This window comes from Buceros rhinoceros, unplaced genomic scaffold (assembly GCF_000710305.1).
Source record: "Buceros rhinoceros silvestris isolate BGI_N320 unplaced genomic scaffold, ASM71030v1 scaffold118, whole genome shotgun sequence".
NCBI classification, from domain to species: domain Eukaryota; kingdom Metazoa; phylum Chordata; class Aves; order Bucerotiformes; family Bucerotidae; genus Buceros; species Buceros rhinoceros.
In genome coordinates this window covers 55,163-74,937 of record NW_010427211.1, presented here as the reverse complement: position 1 = coordinate 74,937, position 19,775 = coordinate 55,163, and the positions used below count along the sequence as shown (strand labels likewise).

At 35.9% G+C, this 19,775-nt stretch overlaps 1 protein-coding gene across 1 annotated transcript in view; it reads right to left on the bottom strand.

The window, feature by feature from the left end:
- The window catches only part of LOC104498398 (unconventional myosin-XVI-like), a gene marked incomplete at both ends in the record, with an annotated part of 142,132 nt that overhangs the window by 68,226 nt on the left and 54,131 nt on the right, over window positions 1-19,775 (bottom strand). Inside the window, one exon of the mRNA XM_010141772.1 lies at window positions 16,700-16,847. Coding sequence (XP_010140074.1) covers window positions 16,700-16,847 — 148 coding nt within the window. The remainder of the gene's footprint in view (window positions 1-16,699; window positions 16,848-19,775) is intronic.

The window sequence follows — 19,775 nt, the reverse complement described above, 5'->3', positions numbered from 1 at the left end:
ATACCAGGGTAACTGGTTCCTCTGAGGAATTACAACTTTTACGATATGCTTTCTTCTTCTAGTCCACTTATCCACATGTCATTTCTCTGCTACTGGTAGCATTTCTGTTAGCTAATCCCTAGAGAAATGGAGTATTAACTCCTATTCTGGCAAAATTGATCACATTTATTTTCCTAAAAGGAGTGAAATATTAGTGGATAAAGAAATCACACGGAAGGGGCAAAGGGTCAATAACTAACATAAACAGCTAAATACGGGACTCTGTATCAATACTTAATTATGCAATACAAGCCACTGCAGATCATATTGTGAATCAGAAATTCTGGATATTTTTCTATAAATTCCTTATTTCTTTTATAAAATTGCTGTACAAATAAAACTCATAATAATCATTCACTAATTCAAAATGGCTATTCAAACCGAGATCCTGATACCTCCTATTAATTTATACAAGCGAGAACTTTTTTGTTCTCACTTAAAGAACAGAAAAAATCCACACTTCTGGTTTTTCTAATATTGCGCTGTAATCAATTGAAAACATGTCACGCAGTAATTCTCCAAAACCATTTTGTGCTGTCCAGATAAAGAAATTCAGAACAGAGACATAAAATCAGGCTGTTTCAAAACATCATCTTCATCATGGATACATTTTTCTGCATACCTCTCCCCTCACACAAAGTTATCCAAATTCTTTGTAATTGTGGTGATAGGCAGGAAATGGATCTCACTTGTCACTTGCTTTGCATGAGCTGACTGATCAGGCAGCTTTATCGATAAAGGGTAGGAAAAACTGTGTTTATATCCTAGGGGAGAGCATGACACAATCTGAATGGATTCAGATATGCCGACTGGAAGTATCCATACACTTCTAGTGTAAGGCTTTTATCACAGCTTGACCTAAATTGTGTCATTAAAAAACGTACACAAATATCCTCCTAATGCTAGTGTCTACAAAATGCTGCACCAATTGTTCTAAAAACAAACACAGACCATCATAGTCAGGCCACGATTACAACGAGAAAGATTTTTTGTTCTTTTTTCTTTGCCAGGTTTACATGTACTGTGAAGTAGAATAATGAATGTATTCCACCACTGTATATTGTCCCAATTCAGCAAAACATTTTTTGTAATTAACTTCAAAACCGTGCTTCATTCCATTGATTTCCGTTGAATCTTAGTATCACAATAAATGTTAATATGAAGCACAACTGGAATTGATAGGTTGAAACCATATGTCAAGCTTTGATTCACTATGAAAGACAGACAGACAGATAAGGTGTTTGACAGCACAAGTAACAGTACTGAAGACCCAGACTTCAAGCTGCTCTGAGCATTGCCTACAACAATTTCTAGGCAACTCACCTTATCATACATTTACTCCTCCACTATGCAATGCAGTGTTACACAAAAGTTCCTGAACTATGCCTATATGACCTAAGTGTAGTACAGAAAGAGCAATAAGCAAGCCTAACTACCTCAAAAGGACCCCTATCCTAACACAGCTATGGCACTTTTTGCACAGCACCATCAGAGGTGTCTCTGCTACACTCCATAATGAGCCACAAAAGACTCGTTTTTTTGCCTCTACCTGTCTTTATATAACATAAAGACTAAAACAAAGCCAGTTTTAACTGGACTTTTCTTATTACAAAATACTCATTAACTGATGCTTTGTTGCTAGAAAATTCTCAAGAGAACCAGCATCACGGGAGGATGAAGCAGTATTTCATAATCAGGTTCCAGCTCTAACACAATCAATATGCATGTTGTGGGTGTCATTTAATGTGACAATATATTAAGAAGCATGGATTAACAAGCTAAATCCCTTCCTTCCCTTTATTAGTGCTGCCCAATGAACCATGTACCTGCACAATCATGTGAAAAGCGTGTGGCTTTTGCTTTTGCAGCTCCATCTCTCCTTCCCATCCAGCTCAGGGTAGTAACTCTGATTAAGCATAATGGCTGTCACTGGAAATTCAACATTATCAGATCAGTTAATTTTTACTTTGCGATAAAGTGGATATTATAATGTCTCAGATATGTTTTAGTTCCTGACAAAATGTAACTATTTACAAACCAGTTTTCTTATAACTAGATTATAAATTATAATCTGCCCTCAGATTAAATATTTGTGGAAGTCTTTCTATGAAATACACTAAATTTTTCTAAAAGATTAGTTACTCCTGTGACTAGTTGCTAACATCCCAAGACTTAATTCAGCTTTACCTAAACACTGAACGTAAGGACTGTTTTGCTAAACTGAGAACGAATGATTTTACAGCTTTACATCTGTTTTTAAAATTTTTTTCAAAACTGCTAGGATGAAGGGTATTAAATGTATAAAACCAATATGCTACCTTTCAAAAATGAATTCCACTGTTCTCTAATATATTTACAAAGTCACAGAATAAGAAATGACACAAACATTTTTATTTCTTTAGATCTCTCATATGAATAAGAGAGGACAATGTATTCTGCTTAGTGAGGAAAAGCTGCCTTGCACTTAGCACTGTTTGATATGTAAACAGGAACCAGATAAAGACAAAGCAAAACAGTTGACACCAATGAAGTAAACAACATTTACAGAACATGATAATGAATAGCTTCTGGCTTTTTTCTCTGAGGGAAGAGGGACATATTTTACTTCCTTTATTTCCTTGTCTTCAGCTTTGAAACCTATTCCGATGTGAACAAGTTTTACATCCTTTGAACCATGTTATGCAGTAGCACTGAGCTGGAGTTACTACTTATCATTTAAGTGCACAGATTTCTGACCAAGCACCAAGCCTGGCATTTCAAAAACAGAAATAATTTTGTTAATGTCAAGAGGTAAAGTATCAACATAATATTAATAAATTAAACACTGCAGACAGATTTGGGATACACAGCACAGTTTTTATTTTTCTAAACTAAGAAAATCACATGTTAAGACATGTCTTTTGTAAACTAATTTTAGCACAGGAGGCTTATATTAGCCCGTGTTTTGCTCAGTATACAGTTTTGCCTGCACATTTTCGTAAGACAATTTCAAGTAATTCTGTAATTATACCTGTACTACTAAGTACGTGAGTTTGTTACAATGGATATACTCAAATGGAAAACAACGAAATACAGCTTGATCTTTATTCTCCAAATACCTGGTGTCTTTAGGCTACACTCGGGTACATTTTATTTTTTTTAAAAATTACATTGATATTCCTGTGGAATAGGTTTAAATCAGAGACTCAAGCCTTCTGTTTCTAAAACTACATAAAAATGTAAATCTGGGATAATTACGTTAAAGAAAAAATTAAATGCACAACAGAAGTGACTCAAAATAAAATTTTTCACACTTCTGGTGACATTAAAAAAAATAATAAAGGCACTACACCCTGTAGTGCCGTTTCTCTGACTCCTATAATCCAGTATTTTAGAGGAAAAAAATCACTCAGGAGATCATAATTCTGTCAATTAACGCTTTGCAAGAATAATTTTGAAGATGCATACCCATTAAATAAGAACCATGAAGATGCTGATGCTGCTGATGATAAAAAAGCAGCAAATCTTGAGCACTGCTGAACATGCAAAGAAAGTAAATCAGTCTGCATGCAAGTGCAAACTGGTCGAATCCATGTCCTGAAATGCTTCAGAAATTGCATTTGAACTTTGCTACACCTAAGAGTAATTTTGTATTCCTGTGTTCAGACTTTGGCACTAGTTGCTAGGTAGACGTCATTAAGTTTATGAGCCGCAAGGCATTTCTCTGGCAGCGTTTGTTACTTTTAAAATGCTGATTCATTAAATAAAGCTTACCGGGTTAAGAGCCACAGTATCAGATCTAAACTTTGAAAAGTGCCTATAACTTTCACCAGTATCCAGTTAAAATGTTGGTAACGTACTTCAAAATGATTTTATATATAACCGCTGTTTGTAGTTCATGGATCAGTTTTGGATCAGTTTCAGATCAATCGATTTACAAGAAGCCCTCTTCTTTCTATGCAGGAACATATACTAAACAAGTTCAATAGGCAAGAAAGTTTTGTATCGAAATATCTTGTTTTCTAAAAAAATTGAAATAATGAAATAAAGTAAAATAAAGTAAATACAGAAGAAAGATGATAGCAGAATAAATTATTCCTCAGAGTAGCCCTTTCCTCCCCCTAAAATACACGGGAACTTGAAATGGAAAGAGATTGGAGAGGATTATAATTGCGTGTTTAAAAAATAGACTCCAGAATAAACTACCGAACCACAGAATTTGGTAAGATGTTGCCATTTTTTCCAGTTTTGACTTAAGGAACAACCTAATTCCATAACATACTTACTGAGGTTAAGTTCATCATAGTACATGTATTACTAGATGCTGCTCAATTTCTCTTAATTGCTAGCTGATTGAGGAGTCCTGTTTAAACTGGGGATTAGGACTGGAAATATGGCAAATACGCATAATCGAAATGAAAATACAGTGTGGAAGTATTTACTGAGAGCATGATGGAAATGGGGAAAGGACTGCGAGTACAAGTACAGATGCATCTCTAATAGTGAAACCGATTTCTCTAGCTGCACTTGAAACCAAAAACACGACTTATATTGAAGGAAACAAAAAGAACTACTCAGAAATATTAGGATAAAAATGTATAACCTCCAGCAGCTTTAATCCCTCTGGATTTGGGACAGGAAAATGACAGAAAATAAAGCCCAAGTGAACTAGGATTTCAACAGAAAACCATATCAAAGACGGATTACATAGACTTTCTTCGTGTTTTATTCATTACCAGAAAGTTTTAATGACATAGCACAGTCTCCACTTGTTTTCCAACAAATTATTCCACTAAACAAATAATTTTCCTATTTAACAGTATCATTTTCATTATTTATTTTTACTGTGAAAAGCCACAGGTTTTTTTTTTCACAAATGATTTGCACTGCTCTTAGTCTTCGTAATCCTCACCTTGGTTGAACAAAGCAGATCATGAAATCAGCATCAGTGTACCACTGTCAAAATAAACACTACAACAACTGTGTGCATTTAATATTAAGCTGCAACACCATCCTGGTAAACTGATTTTTGCCCGGTTAATGATTTGGCTATGTTACAATTTCATAAAAGTTAAAGCAGAAATTAGAAGGTGCCAGCATTTATCATAAACCATAAATTACACTTCTCTGTAATTACGGTTACAAATGCAGTTTGTTTGTCAAATGATATTTTGTACATTGTTTCAGTGCCCTTTTACATCATTTTAGTCAGCAGAAAATTTCTACTAAGTTTTTATTTCAAAGAACTTTCTTGATTTACATTGTTCTTTGTGCAAACTGCATTTGCTCTAAGAATTTTTCTCCCCCCTACTACTACTGTTCAAGAAATTATGAAACTTGAAAACAGATATGCAGAGGCCTTATTAGAACAGACAGGTCGCAGACCAAAAAAATAGAATCAAAGAATCATTTAGGTTGGAAAAGACATTTAAGATCATTGAGTCCAAAATGGCATGTTAGGAAGCACAGAATCTCATATATATTTCTTCCCTGAAACACTCTGAACTACTCCTATTCAGCTCTCCTCAATGTGTCTTCTTGTCTGATCCAGATCTCATAAAAATATAGCTTTCACTGGTTAGATAGGCCAATATACGTGCAAAAATCATCAAGCATCCCAAACCACATCTGTACTATTTTATATCTGTTGGCTACCAATCAAAGGTGACTTGAAACTATTGAAACTATACTTGAAACTATTGTTGTTTACTTTAGATGTCAACCATTGAGTACATCAAGTGTCATATCACTTATGTTGTACTGCACTAGGCTGCAGCAATAACACTTTGTGCCATGATTCAAAGAGATGTGTCATAAACTAACCGGAGATAGACAAGACCTATACATAGAATAAAAAAGTTCCAAATATCGTCTGCATGATGGTTGAGTCAGTGCAAGGTATTCCTGCCTCATTCTGTCCCAACTGATGGAGCTGCCATTTTTAGGAGCAATCCAGCATGAATTAAAGGAAACCGTGAATGGCACTAACCTGACACAATCAGGTTCAACCTCAGTGCAGAGGTCATTTTGAGTTGCGATTAATGAAAGAACTATGGGAAGAAAACTGTACTACACTTTGGTTTGACCTTGATTGCCTTTCCCAGAGAGCATTAGCTACAGTAACTGCAAAGTTACTCTAGTGCAGTGAAAAATTCAAACTAGCTCAAGGAACTCAGTGAAGACAGCAAGTTCAAACAACGGTGAGCGATATCATCTCTCTTTGATCTAACCTGGTGATGAGCTGAGTTCAATGACCAGGGCTTCCATATGCCAATAACCATCTCCTAAATGACCCATTCCTGACTGGAAATTCATCTACAGTAATTGTATCATGATGATTCTAAGAGTGAGTTTTGAAATATAAATTGCAGAACTATATTATCACACTAGATTTATGCAATGTAATAGCTAAGTGGTTTCAGGAGCTGAATCCACTGAATCTCCCCCACATACGAGACAATTAGCATCCTAGTAAAGTGCAGAGGCATATTTTGTACTTAAACTAAAAGCCAAATTAGCACCTCTACCATTTTTATAAGTGAGTAATCACATCTACTTTTAAGCTGGGGTTTCTACAGCAATTTCATCCCTTGGAGCTACATCCATTTTCAGCCTGATGTGAAATATGGGTGGGCTGCCTAAACAGTGAGCACTCAATTTCTTCAACAGAGGACCAAATTTAACCTCAATACACATATAACTTCCACAGATCTCTGGAGATTTCTTTTTTCTAACGAAAGGTTGAACATGGCCCAGAATGTTTAAGGTGTAAGATACTCATCAACAGAATTCACAACAAATTGGAAAGCCATCTGGTTCATGTTATATTTATTTTTGCATTTTCTTTCTCCATTCCATCCAGTTTATTCTCAATTTATTCCATATAATGTTTTATCATATGTTTAGTTTTCTGTTAAACTAAGACAGATGCACGTTCTGTCTTCATTAAATTCTATAGATCCCAGTGCTCTTAATTACCAAGTGTGTTTCTTTCTCTTAAACAGATTTCATTTTTTCCTGCCTCCTACTCTTTATCTTCCATGCCACAAATTATTCCTCTCTTATTTTCTGCATATGTTTCCATATCATGCTTACCCCAAAGGACACAAGAAAGGCACAAGCTTCTCTTTACTAAAGAAATAGCAAATGGTATCATGCCAAGTCAAAAGAAGTAAATGCAAGTTTGTGGATTAAAACTAAACATGCAGAAGTAAACTGACTAGAGCTATAAAAAAGCAAAAGTCAAAGTGGTTTTATATGGTCTGACGTTATTTTTTCTGTTCCAAACAGTTCACTGGCACTGAGAGAATGTAAAATACCACAGATTAGCAGGTATCTGTTCCTCTAGGACAATACAGGAAAATACAAAGAGGAATGCCTTGGCTCTACAATTTATTCCTAAAAAACATGTCATCTGTTCATTTACACCATTAGTTCTACACCTTCAGCCTGTAAGAATTATGATGGAGAGAAAAACAGTTGTTGAAAAGATAGTTAATTGTAATGAATGAATGATTTCTTTACCTCTGAGAGTCTGCCAATGGACTGGTGTACATCTTCTGCTACTATTCAATCAATATGTATGGAGAATAGTACAATGAAGAGGGGATTGTTAACATCAAATGAAATAAAATACCCAGAGGAATATGAATTTCAGATTTACGCTCTCGAACAAAGCAGAATTTCTATAACATTTATTCTGAAAGCCAAACAAATAACAAGTCCACTTGGGACCTAAGACAAAGACACTAAGCTAAGTCTCAGAATCATTTTACTAATTCTGCTTTGTTAAATAAGAATTATTCTTAGATTTCATGAAAATTAATGATTATCAAACATCATCGGAGCTTTGTTTTTTTAAAGGATCCTTTGGGAATAAAGCACTAATGTAAAAAACAGTTAATGTTGAAACTGAGATAAATAAATTAAACATCAAAATCCAAAGCTAAGGTACTTCTCCTTTCAAGTAGAAAAATACTGTTTTGGATATCTTGACATGTAATTAGAATGCAAGAGTGCAGGTGTATCTGTAGCTAAGACTGAATTCAGGATGAACCACTGCACAAACAGACACTCAAAACAAATATTGTGAAATAAAATTAATAACATAGAGGTATACCTTACGTATGAGGTGTAGGTATCCGCAAATGGAAAAATAACCACTTAATTTGCAAAATAAAGCAGATGACACAAATGGATATTTCAGTTTTGTTATGAAAACCTAAGATGTGATCTTGGTTATGTCATCTGTAATTGCAATGTTAACCTCCAAGTAATGAAACTTGTAGGACACAACTCTGCATAAATATCTCACAGAAAGAGGAGGTTTAAGATAGATGATTTGTAGTCAATTTTCAGAAAGATACTGTATAATATTAACTTTAGTGCTGACACTATTATCTATTTCAGGAATATTGAGTTGCACAGATAAGATCTTAAGGAGGAAGTTTTAGTCAACATGGTCCAGTAGTCATACCTGCACTGTTAAAAAACAGTGAAAAATTTCTTAGTTTCTGTACACCAATAGGCTGCTTAGGGTTTCATCTAATTTTCATTAAAATATGAGAGTCTAAGCCTAAAATATTTGAGAATAAGCCCAAAAGCTTAGCTGAACAGAAGTACATAAATGAGAAAAATGAGATGATTTATACCACAGAGTAACACTGTAAAAATTCAATAATGAATGCAAAAAAACCCCAAATTTAGTCACACTTTGTTGTATTTTTCAATCTCAGAGATATCTGAAAACATGTATTCTAACAGGTTATGTTACAATTAAATAAAACTAGTCCTGGTTAATTAATATCTTTTTAAAACATGAAGATGTATCTTAATACAACATTAAATATATTTTCTGGTGACCATCTTCAACAAAGCTAAGTGACTTAGTCATGATTGTTACTATCCAGCATAACAAATCACACATATCAGTCATTTATTTGTATTGCCTCTCAACTCTTCCTTCTTTGAAATGTAAAGAACACCACTGATGTTTGAAGATCATGCTTCAAGATATTAATAGAGCCTGAATTTAAAAATCAAAAACAAAAACCAGTTCCTTTTGGTTCAATTTCTGTTCATTTCTGCATAGGCAAAAGAATAAAACAAGCTGAATAATCTCATAAACCCTATTTACTGAGGAAACCTGCATGAAAGAGGAAGACAAAGGAAAACTGAAGAAGGTAAGAGTACTGTTACCAGTTGAAATAAAAAGGAAGTAGAGGCTGAAGTTATAAGAGAGCAGGGAAAAATGTGAAAGAGAACAATGTGAAAGCACATTTTGCTAGAATATGCAGATGTTATAAGCGCAGTAGAGAAGGCTCGATCTCAAAAAAAATCAGTGGAAAAAAATTCACACAACAGTAAATACAGGGTAAACAGGAAAAGAATAAATGCTATGCAGCAAAAGTAAACAAAACAAAACAAAAACCCAAAAGAAACAGAGAATTTAGACAATTCTTTTGATGTTGCAATTATTCCAGGTTAAATAGATACAAAACTCACTGAAGCAAGGATAAACCTGCTCCAGAATCTCAGACAAATGTATCTGCTTCTCCTCTCTCCATTAACTTCCTAGTAACTAACTAGTGTAGTTTAGCTGTCACACCTCACTGGAATCTAAGTAAATGGAATTGCCTCATTTGATTTAGAATCTGCAGATCTTGTCCTTAAAATAGTACTACTGGTTGAGAATCGGACTTCCACAGTAGTATTATATGAAAACAGATAAGAAACAAATGTTCACAGTTGAAGCTTTGCACTAGACAGCTTAAATAAAAGCAAATGACATCAGGAAGATGGAACTGATGGAAGTGTGTAATTTTTATGTTATTTGCTACCATATAGTTAAAAAAAATCAAAACAAAAACTATTTTCACTTTTACTTAGGTCTTTACCTATCCCTATTCACTTACTGTACTCAACATTAACTCAGAGTTAACTCCCTCAGTTTTTGAAATCTGTTTGAATCCGCATCTTCACACTACCCCATTACATAGAAAGTTTGTCAAGTATGCTTGAAAAGGCTTTATACATCAGCGGTCCTTTGCTGTCTAGGCATGCTAATACACACACCTTGCGCTACATGTATTGCTGCATTGTCTTGTAAGTATTAATGTATTTAAAATGCAAGCTTTTTGGAAAAAGAGAATGTGCTGCATGTAATCAAGTTAGGATAGGAAAACTTGCACAGCACCAAAAAATTACAGATTTACTTGCCCAGCCAGAACTTGAATATTTGTTTCCGGTTTAAGAAACCTTTGGCAAAGAAGAGAGAACACGGAAGAAGCAGAGAAATGGACATAAACCGAGTATAAATACATTTGGTGTATACGTAAGTGCATACACACAGAAATTCAAGGTGTTATTACTTTGAGACATCTGAGATATAAGAAAGTAAAGAAAACACATGTCTCCTTTGAAGCTCATAGAACTATTTTTAAAAATTCTAATGACTCCAGCAAATGTATCGTAAAATTTTATTTCACAATAACCTAAGCTTCTCCTCTAAACCTCTCAGTTGTTATGGAAAATCTTTACAAATACGAGAAAAAAAAAGAAAAAAAACAACTGTATTATATATAAAATTTATTAATTTAGCTTGGACACCCAAAGACAAATAACTATTTCTCAGAGTGCACCAGTTACTTTTGGCAAAGTAAAACTTTTTCTAGAATAATTCCAGTATAATAATTTGAAAATTAATTTTCTACTCAGCATTCATTACAAAAGAAGTATGTTGGAGTAGGATAATAGCAAGTTGATAAATTTCAGACACTGTATTTGAGAATCACTAAAATATAGCCATCAAATCTTTAAAATTCCTTATCCTCTTTAAAATAGCAAATGCACTTCTAATTTTTGAAGGTCTTGGTTCACATCTTATTAGGGTAGTCAATGCTAAGTACAGGAAAGTGAAAATACAGAAAGCAGAAATGAGTGATAAGCTATTTGTATGATTTAATGCAAGGTAGAAAATAAGTTGAGAAAGGATAAAAAAGTGGGAGACCCATTCAGGTTTTTTCCTCTTCACTCACATCTTTACTAAAAACTTAAATGCACATGGTCCATGTCAAAAAAATCTTAGGAATGACAGGCAAACTATGAATCATTAGTTTAAGAGTTGCCATAAGATCTGCCATGGACTGAAAGTGTTAAGTACAAGTTTACAGGCAATATGCTAAAGAAAGTACAGATGTTAAAGAAAATATACATAGGCAAAGGAGAGCAATTAACAGAGCACTCTGAAGATTTAGCTTTTTACTGATAATGTGGGAAAAAATTAGGTATTTCTTAACTCTCATTAAAAATTGATTAAGGATCTTTTACGTTTCTACAGATGCCCTGAATGTCCTCTTTTCTTCTCAAGGGTTTATCTGCCTGGGCTGTGCAAGAAGCCTTGATGGGACCCTCCCTGGTTCAGGAGTGGCTTCTGAGCTCAGGTGCTGGGCCTTGGTGCTGGCCTGAGCTGAGTGAGAAATACCTGTGCTTGGCCATGGACCCACCTCACCCCCCCCTCTCCCCATCCCCCCCTCCCTCCCATGATGTGGACCTACATCCCAGCCTGGCCTTGGCCCCCCCCATTCCCACGGCCCTGCCCAGCCCTCCAAGGCTGTGTCTGCCCTAGTGACCATCTCTGGACCCGAGGGGTGCTGCAGGAATGTGCCAGAAGGCATACAGGTGAGGACCCTGTATGCCTTCCCATCCCCGCCTCAATCACCTGCTTCCTGTCTCCCTTGCCCACACAGGGCAGCACCTGCTCCACATTCTCTCTGGCCATTACATAGAATTGCCTAAATTCTGGAAATGGCACTGGAAATTCACAACTGGAAGGAGCCGTAGCAAAACTGTAACTAGCATTTGAGAATTATTTCAAGTTTCAGAAGTCTCACCCTGTATGATTTCCCTATTTGCACAGAAGAATTAGAAAGCGGTTTCATCCAAGAAGAGTAAGGACTTGACCCTCATGGCCATTCAGCTGCACGGATGGTAAGCCCAGCAACTTGTATCACTGTTTTTCTCTCCTCCTGTGCCCAGGCCTCCCACATGGAAAAGTGAAACACAGCTGAGAAACCTCTGAGTCTCATCTTTACCTTCCTCCTAAATTTAAATACAATGAATGCCATTTTCCTGATTGCCTGGAGCTTTATTCTGTCAGCAGGATTTTAAAATAAAGTTGATTCTCAACTGTTTATGGAGCCTCAACACTAAACTTCATTGAGGTGAGACAGAATTTTAGTACAACTAACTTCAGCACAAAAAATCTGTTTGATAAAGTGAAGTAACTTGGCACTTCATATAGACACTATTATTCCAGCAGGACTACGACTGGTGAGAAAAATGTAACCCTTCCAGATCCAGTTATTTCATTCACAGTATTTAGGTCCAAGCAATTTTGTAAGACAAGTCTTACACTTATTTGGATTTTCCTCTAGTTATCAGACACAGATATCAGTAACAGGTAAATTGTGACGCAAAGGGATCAAAACGGTGCTGTGTAACCACCTCAGTGATCAAGCAAAGAGGTTCAGATCAGTTTGGAATTTAATGAAAAATTCATTCACTTCACTAAAATTACTACTTTATACATGAACTTAATGGAAAGGGTTTTTTATTGACAGTGAAGAGGGCACCTGCACTGAAAAACTGTAAAAGAAGTAGAAGAACTGGATCTACAGCTATTTTGGCAGAAGAGTTTCACTGTTTTTTAAGGGTTGGGAAAACCAGTACAGGCACAGAGAACACACACTGCAGTGCACATCATTGTTCTAGGGGAGGAAGGAAAATTTTACACATCTGGGAACACAAAATGCAAACACAAAATGCACTCCCTGACCACAGTCCAGCTTCTGCATGAATGTATATTAACATTTTCCCCAGCTTGAAGTTGTTTAGTTTTATACATAAAGCTTATTTACAAGCCGCATATTTCAATCTATAAAAGTTGGGTGACAGAGATCTGACATTACAAGGGAGAACTGGAAAACGTCTGTCAGAATCACCTTGCAATATTGAGAGCATTGTACCAGTGTGCCTATGCTACCAAGAGCCGTATCAGTACAGTCAATTAGGAAAACTAGCGAACTTATTTAAACTGAAAATAGTGACATCAAACTGAACAGCTGCCAAACCCACCGATATTTCTGAAACCATTTTCTACAGTTAAGTATCCTTAAGCTGTATTTCTAATATACATATATAGACATAATAACATGATTTTTAATGACAGTATGCTTGAGCGTCTTACATATATGTATTACACAAAGACATTCTTATATTGACTATATTGACTATATATTATTATGTACTTATATCATTGTATATACTACAGCTTTGGAATATCAATGCTAATAGGAAACACTTGGCCCAAAATAACAGAAACAGGTCCTTCCACTTGTTTCCGTAAGATATTTCCCACGTTTTTTCTTTCCTGTCTTTCTGAACTCTCCTTTTACACCCTTTCTTCACCAGAGTTGAAACCATTTGCAAGCTGATCTATCACCATTGTCACCTCACTTCTTTGCTCTCTGTTTCACTTTGGTTGCAAGTTTCATCACTGAAGTATAGCTACTGTAACTATGAGGGTAAACTTAATGTGCTAGAAAACTAGTACACTCTTATTATGAGGCTAAACTTCACATGCCAGAAAAGTAATTCTTAGAATAATTGTCTGTATCTGCACCCAGAAAAAACCCCCGAAACTCCCCAAAACAAACAATCCCCCCCCCAAACCCCAACAAAAACCAAAACCAAACCAAGAGCAAATTGAGAACATAACTTCAAATCTCTAATCTCTCTGTATTACACCTTGCCATCAAGACAAACCAAGTTCGGCAGTTTTTTTGAAACACACCAAGCTAATAGAATTTTTTTGTTAAATTTCAATCAAGGATCTGCTGATAAAAGTCAGCTTCTGAACATAATGAACTCATGGGAGTAGCTGTTGTCAATCAAAAGCCTTGACTTGCCCTGCTGAGACTCTCCATTTCTGACATGCTTCCCCTGCTCAATCTTGAAAAATGATCTTACCTTTCAGAAATTGCTTCTGTCTTTATATATCATGATCCACATGCAGATATAGTGGGAGATGTGCTCACTCAGAATACTTTCCCTATTGTATATTTAGATGGCTTGCTACTTTAAGACACTACTCGTATACAGGTCCAATAGAAAGGGACCAGCCATTTGTTTTCATAGGATGCCCTAGCAGTCATAATGCTTGCAAGAACACATATTTAAGTTTCAAGCTCCCTCTCAGGACGGCACCAAACACCACAGATTTACAACCTAAAAACTCCCCCTATACATTGGGTTGAAACCTCACCCTTACTGAAACTTCCAGTGCCTCCAAAGGGGAGGGATTTCCCCTTTTAATAATTTACATTAACTCTTAATCCAGGATTATATACCGCTTAACATATGAATTAGTTCTTACCTTTTACAGCATCAAGTTTAACAATAGCCACTATTGACAATACTACTTTGACTGTGTAAGGTACTTTTATCTAAAATGAGAATAAAAAAACAATGCTATGTCTCATTTCTTAATTACAAAGGCTTAAGCAAATAATGAAAAAATAGGGGTATCTTGTGATCTTAACAGCCATTATTTACTAAGATTGTTCACTCTTCTACATAAAGGTGCAATATTAAACAATGCAAAGAGGAACAGGAAAAAAGGAGGTGGGCATGAACCACCTATAATTTCAAGATGGCTGTTATCTAATTAATTAGAGTCAAGATTACACTTGCTTAATGAAAACATGACAAATTCACTTATCGATGTTACCAGAATGATATGATCTCATCAAAATTTGCCTAAGCCAGAAATCATGAATTTACAAGAAGCCAAATCCTTCCTTCTTGATTCACATATGAGCTTGATGAAGTAGAAATTCATCCCTAGTTTAATTCTATGAACCAAGAAAGATCTAGTCTACTGAACTTGGGAGTTTAAGGTAAGAAATATTTGGCACAAACTCTCTCTTAATAACGCAGGATACAATCTACTTTATGTAGCCAAAGCAAAGCTTTATTGATAAAAACAGCTTTATGCAAACATTCAGCTATAAACTACTTCTAAAACTTTGGCACTGCAGTGTTCAGACATCTGTTTAGAAATACTGTTTTGTTCTTTTTGGATGTTTATCAGACATCTTATCAGATAAAGCTTTGTTCATGGGAATCTAATTATTCAGGTTTTTGCTAAGTTCTTTCCTGTTAGAGCTTCTTGTAAAGTGACTTCAAACTGTTTCATTTTCTGAATAATACAAGTGATCCCAAATATCTTTTGCTAGAAGAGGAATAAATGAATGAGCAGGAGCTCAGAATCTTTCTGGTCTTCAAAGCCTTCAAAGGATATAAAATGTAGAATTTAACTCCTTCCCTCCCCCCTTCGAAGGGGTTAATTTTTAGTAAAGCAACTTAGCCTCAGGTTTCTTCAGAGCTAGTGCATTATCCTATTCTGTATAATATTAGAAGTGCTAACAGCTTAAAACATTACCAAACGGTAGTCTGAAGACTAGTGTTTAAGAAAAAATCAGAATTGAGTAAGGTTTTTTTCTGTAAAAATGAATGTGTTATCTTTCTATTTACAGGTCCCAAATCTAGAACTTCTATTTTAATCACACACTAGCCAGAGTGGAAGATATCAAAGTTGAGAGAAAAATCCATGGGATTTTTTCCCATAGAAAAACTCAAAACACTCATTTTACATAATTTTAATTACTATTGGTCTTTTTACAGTAACTTACTATACTCATTTAAGAGAAGATCATTAGTGCCAATTAGGCTTCTCTCACTGCAGTGAAACTTCTCAGCAAAGACTGAATAATGAAAGGCAAATTATATAAATCAGGGATATGTTTTCATTTCAAAAGAAACTGAATTAATAATTTCTGAGACACTCCCAAAATTTCTTGAAAAATCAAAACCTTCTATTTATATTAAACTTTTGGGCTGTATTCAGTCTTAGACACACTACATTGAGGTGTCTATATACAGCTCCTTATATTTAAGCTCTTACTATTAGCACAGTTCAGGAAGCCACAAATATGGTTCACCCTGAAGCACACATCTACATGTAACTCTATACAGAGCTGAGTAAGGACTTAATTTCCGTTGACTGTAAATGGGAGCCAAGACAACCAACTCATGTGAGGACACAAAGACCTAATTTTAGCTGTTGCATGTTGAATCCTATCCTTGGTTTCAAAGTAGTCAAAACTTCCTTACCATTTTTCTTGATACTATGAAATAAATATCAAAATGAAAATGGAAATACTAGTTAGAGATAGTGACGTTTCATCAAAATGGACATATTTCATCAGAAAAGTCTCATTTTAATCAAACAGTTTTTCCTAAAGACAAAACATTTCATCGGGGTAAAAAAACCCAAAATGACCTACTCTAGTCCACTATCTAGAAGATGGAAAAATAACTAAGAAGTTTCCTTCTTTTTTCTCCGTTCAGGCAATAATCCTAATATATACAAGACTCTGTTCTTATTAAGAGAGTGTACACATATTCCAGAATTAAATCCTCATGAACAGGTACTCAATAATAAGTAATTTCAGAGCTTACTGAAAAGCTACAACACAAATATAAACCTTTGGAGGAAGGACCTCAACAGCAAAGAGGCACTAAAATAAGAAAAATATTAATACTTCAGTTGTTTTCCTACCTGTGTGCAGACAAATTACTGAGGTACAGGGTGTATTTTTCTTCAGCAGACAGCCCATCCATCATCAAGTAAAAAACATGAAAATTACTCTGGTTGAGAGGTTGCGTAATGACACGAGACTTCTCCAACATGTATGTATAAATCCTAGCTGATTGAGAAACAAACAAATAAATTAATCATTATACTGGTTGCTCTAAACGTATGTGTTTTAAACCATACACCATTGCAACAGTGAAAAATAAACAATGTTTCTTACAAAACAGTCTGAGGTGAGCCTATAAAAAATATTACCATTCGTTCCACGTTTATTTATCTAAATCACATATAAAGTCCAATTCCATTACAATTAGGGAACAAATATTTTACCTTACTTACTGTCTTACATTATCTCTAAAATTACTCACTTCATTTTAAAGATAATGATGTTGATTTGTACTTTGTTTTACTTATCTGAGGAACCAGTTGTCGTATTTGGCAAAACTCTCTAAGAGACAAGCTATTAGTCATCTCACCAAAGCACAGCCATCTGAGCATTGGCACCTATTCTGTTCTCCTTCTTAACGGGAAGAGAAAGATGCAAGAGAGATCCAAGACATCATGGAACCACTGGCCCTTGGAACCATTTCCTCTTTCTCTGTTGGTAATCAAGAACCCTCAGATTAATATTTTAGATTAACCTCCTAACTTCTAGATGGCTACGAAGAGACAAATCCTCTGCAAAACTGATCATCAACAAGCTCACTAATCTGTGCTTGGGAAAACATAGGTATCTCAGGACTATCACAAGCTGACCAAATGATCAATGAACCTGCCTGTGATTTGCCTGCAGAAATGCTAATTACAGGATCATACATAAACTCAGGTCCACTATCGTTCTGAAAGAGGCAAGCACAGAAGCAAAGGAGATAGAGGACTCTCAGGTCCATTCATCTGCTTCACCAGATTACAGGCCTTTTAGAGGTGTATGTGAAGAGACAGATAGATTCGCTGTTTCAGGCAGACTACTCCTCAGCCCTCCACACAGTGTACACCACCATGAAGTTCCAGATGCAGCAGGTTAGAGACAACAAGGGAATGCCTAACTGTACCTAGAGGTCAGGGCCCTCCCAGTGAGTGGGGACCTGATTTCACTTCCCACTTACCCCACTGTTTGTATATTTTATCTCATCATCATCATTGCTTAAATACTAGCTGTGGTGCAAAGACCAGAAGTACGTCTCTTCCTATGCAACTGAGCACCACCGTCACCAGGTGCAGTGCGTTCTTTTGCAGCTTTATGCTTTTCAATCTCTGCAATATGGCAGAGCTTTCACATGGTCTTAGCAAGGATCCTTATCCTGAAAAAGACTGTTGAGTTTAGAGGATAAGGTGCACTTCTCAGAAATGGAGGAGCTGTATTACTGAAACCCTCTAAGTAGGATTCTCTAAACATACCATTTTTGAGCTGCTCATGGTTTTTTAGATTTTTTTTTTTTTTTTTTTACTTTTTTGAAGCAAGCTGGGATTAAGCATAAAATAGGACGAAGTTATTTGGCGAGTCAAAGCTATTGCATTTCTAGGCACATGCAGAAGCACGGGTATCTGCAGTTTGAAAGCAGACTAGGAGTTTAAAGACTTCTAAACACGACAATAGTTGAAAGAGCATTTTCAGAATCAGTTTTGGATTCAAAGATATTGTCCAATGCAATGCTGAGCAAACTTACACAAGTGAGATCTTGCATGTGAGCATGTGTATCAGAAGCATGGTAGTTGCATTAGCCTAACGGCTAGGCTAGAAACCGGAATGGCATGCTCCTACCACCATACAGCTGCTAATACCCACAGTTAACTCATTCAGAGCTAGCTAGCTATGCCATCTGTATTTGGTAATTACCTTTTAAATTTTACCTAATTATCTTCCTATCTTTTGGAGAGCTGTAGGTTTCTGTCTATAGTTTCAAATTAAACACAGCAAACTTGAAGTTCATTGAAGTTGCATGTATGTGGAATGCAGCATGTGAGAATATTGTTGAAAGACAGTGCAGAGTGGAGGGAAACAAAATCAGTGAATCTTGAACATATTATTTTGAGAGAAGTCTCAGCAGTTAAATGCTGTCCTTGAACAAAGTCTAACTACATACGATCTCACAAAATGCTACTCCACACAGGCCAAACCACCCCAGACACATCCCAGTTAAGCAGTACAGAAGGCAAGTGGTACACTACGCAGGGGTTTCTTCCACCCATTTATTTAACAGCACAGGCATGGCCTGACACGTGCTGGCAACCAAAACCACGCCTGGCATTCTAGCTACCGAAAAGACAGCAGGACTAACAGAGAAGACTTATATGGCTGACTCATTGAACCAAGGAGACATGATCTGGCCCATTTAATCATCCTACAAAAAGTAGAACTGAATTCCTGCTACTACAGAACCTACATCATGAGGAATTTTGTATCAGCCATCTAGCCCTCTGTTGCTACACTACAGAAAAAAGAACTGTGCTGGAAGTAAAAGGGCACACCTGGGAAGTCATTAAGCTGGCAGCAGGATATGTTTCTGGCTCCAGTAACTTTGCAGCTCACTACAAATTGAAGCAATGCAATCTTAACCTATTGTGTCAAGACTAGCCCAGACACACACTTTCATCGGAATCAATCATCACCTGCCTGCTGTTCCTAGATGGTAAAACAGAATAGATGAACCTGAAGGATTATTTCAATCTTCTATTGTGCTTGTAACTTATTTCTCAGGAAAGCTAACCCTACCATCAATTAATTTGAAAAGGGGCCATTACTAATCTTTAATCACCTTTTTGTGTGCAATCATCTTGACTAAGGCTTTCATAACTATCGCTCGGGTATTTTTAATATTCATTGATTAATAAAAGCAAGGAAAATGTTACTAGAGATCATATATCTGATTAATTAATACATTTAACTTTAATGACAAGCAACACCACTTATTGGATGGTGACACAAATTAATTCAGCCCTTTTCAGGTAATTCAAGTCACCTACTTTAATAAGGCTAAATGCAGTTCATCTCAGTTAGCATCTCCAGCAATGGGAAGCACTGTTAAGTAAAGTTGACCTT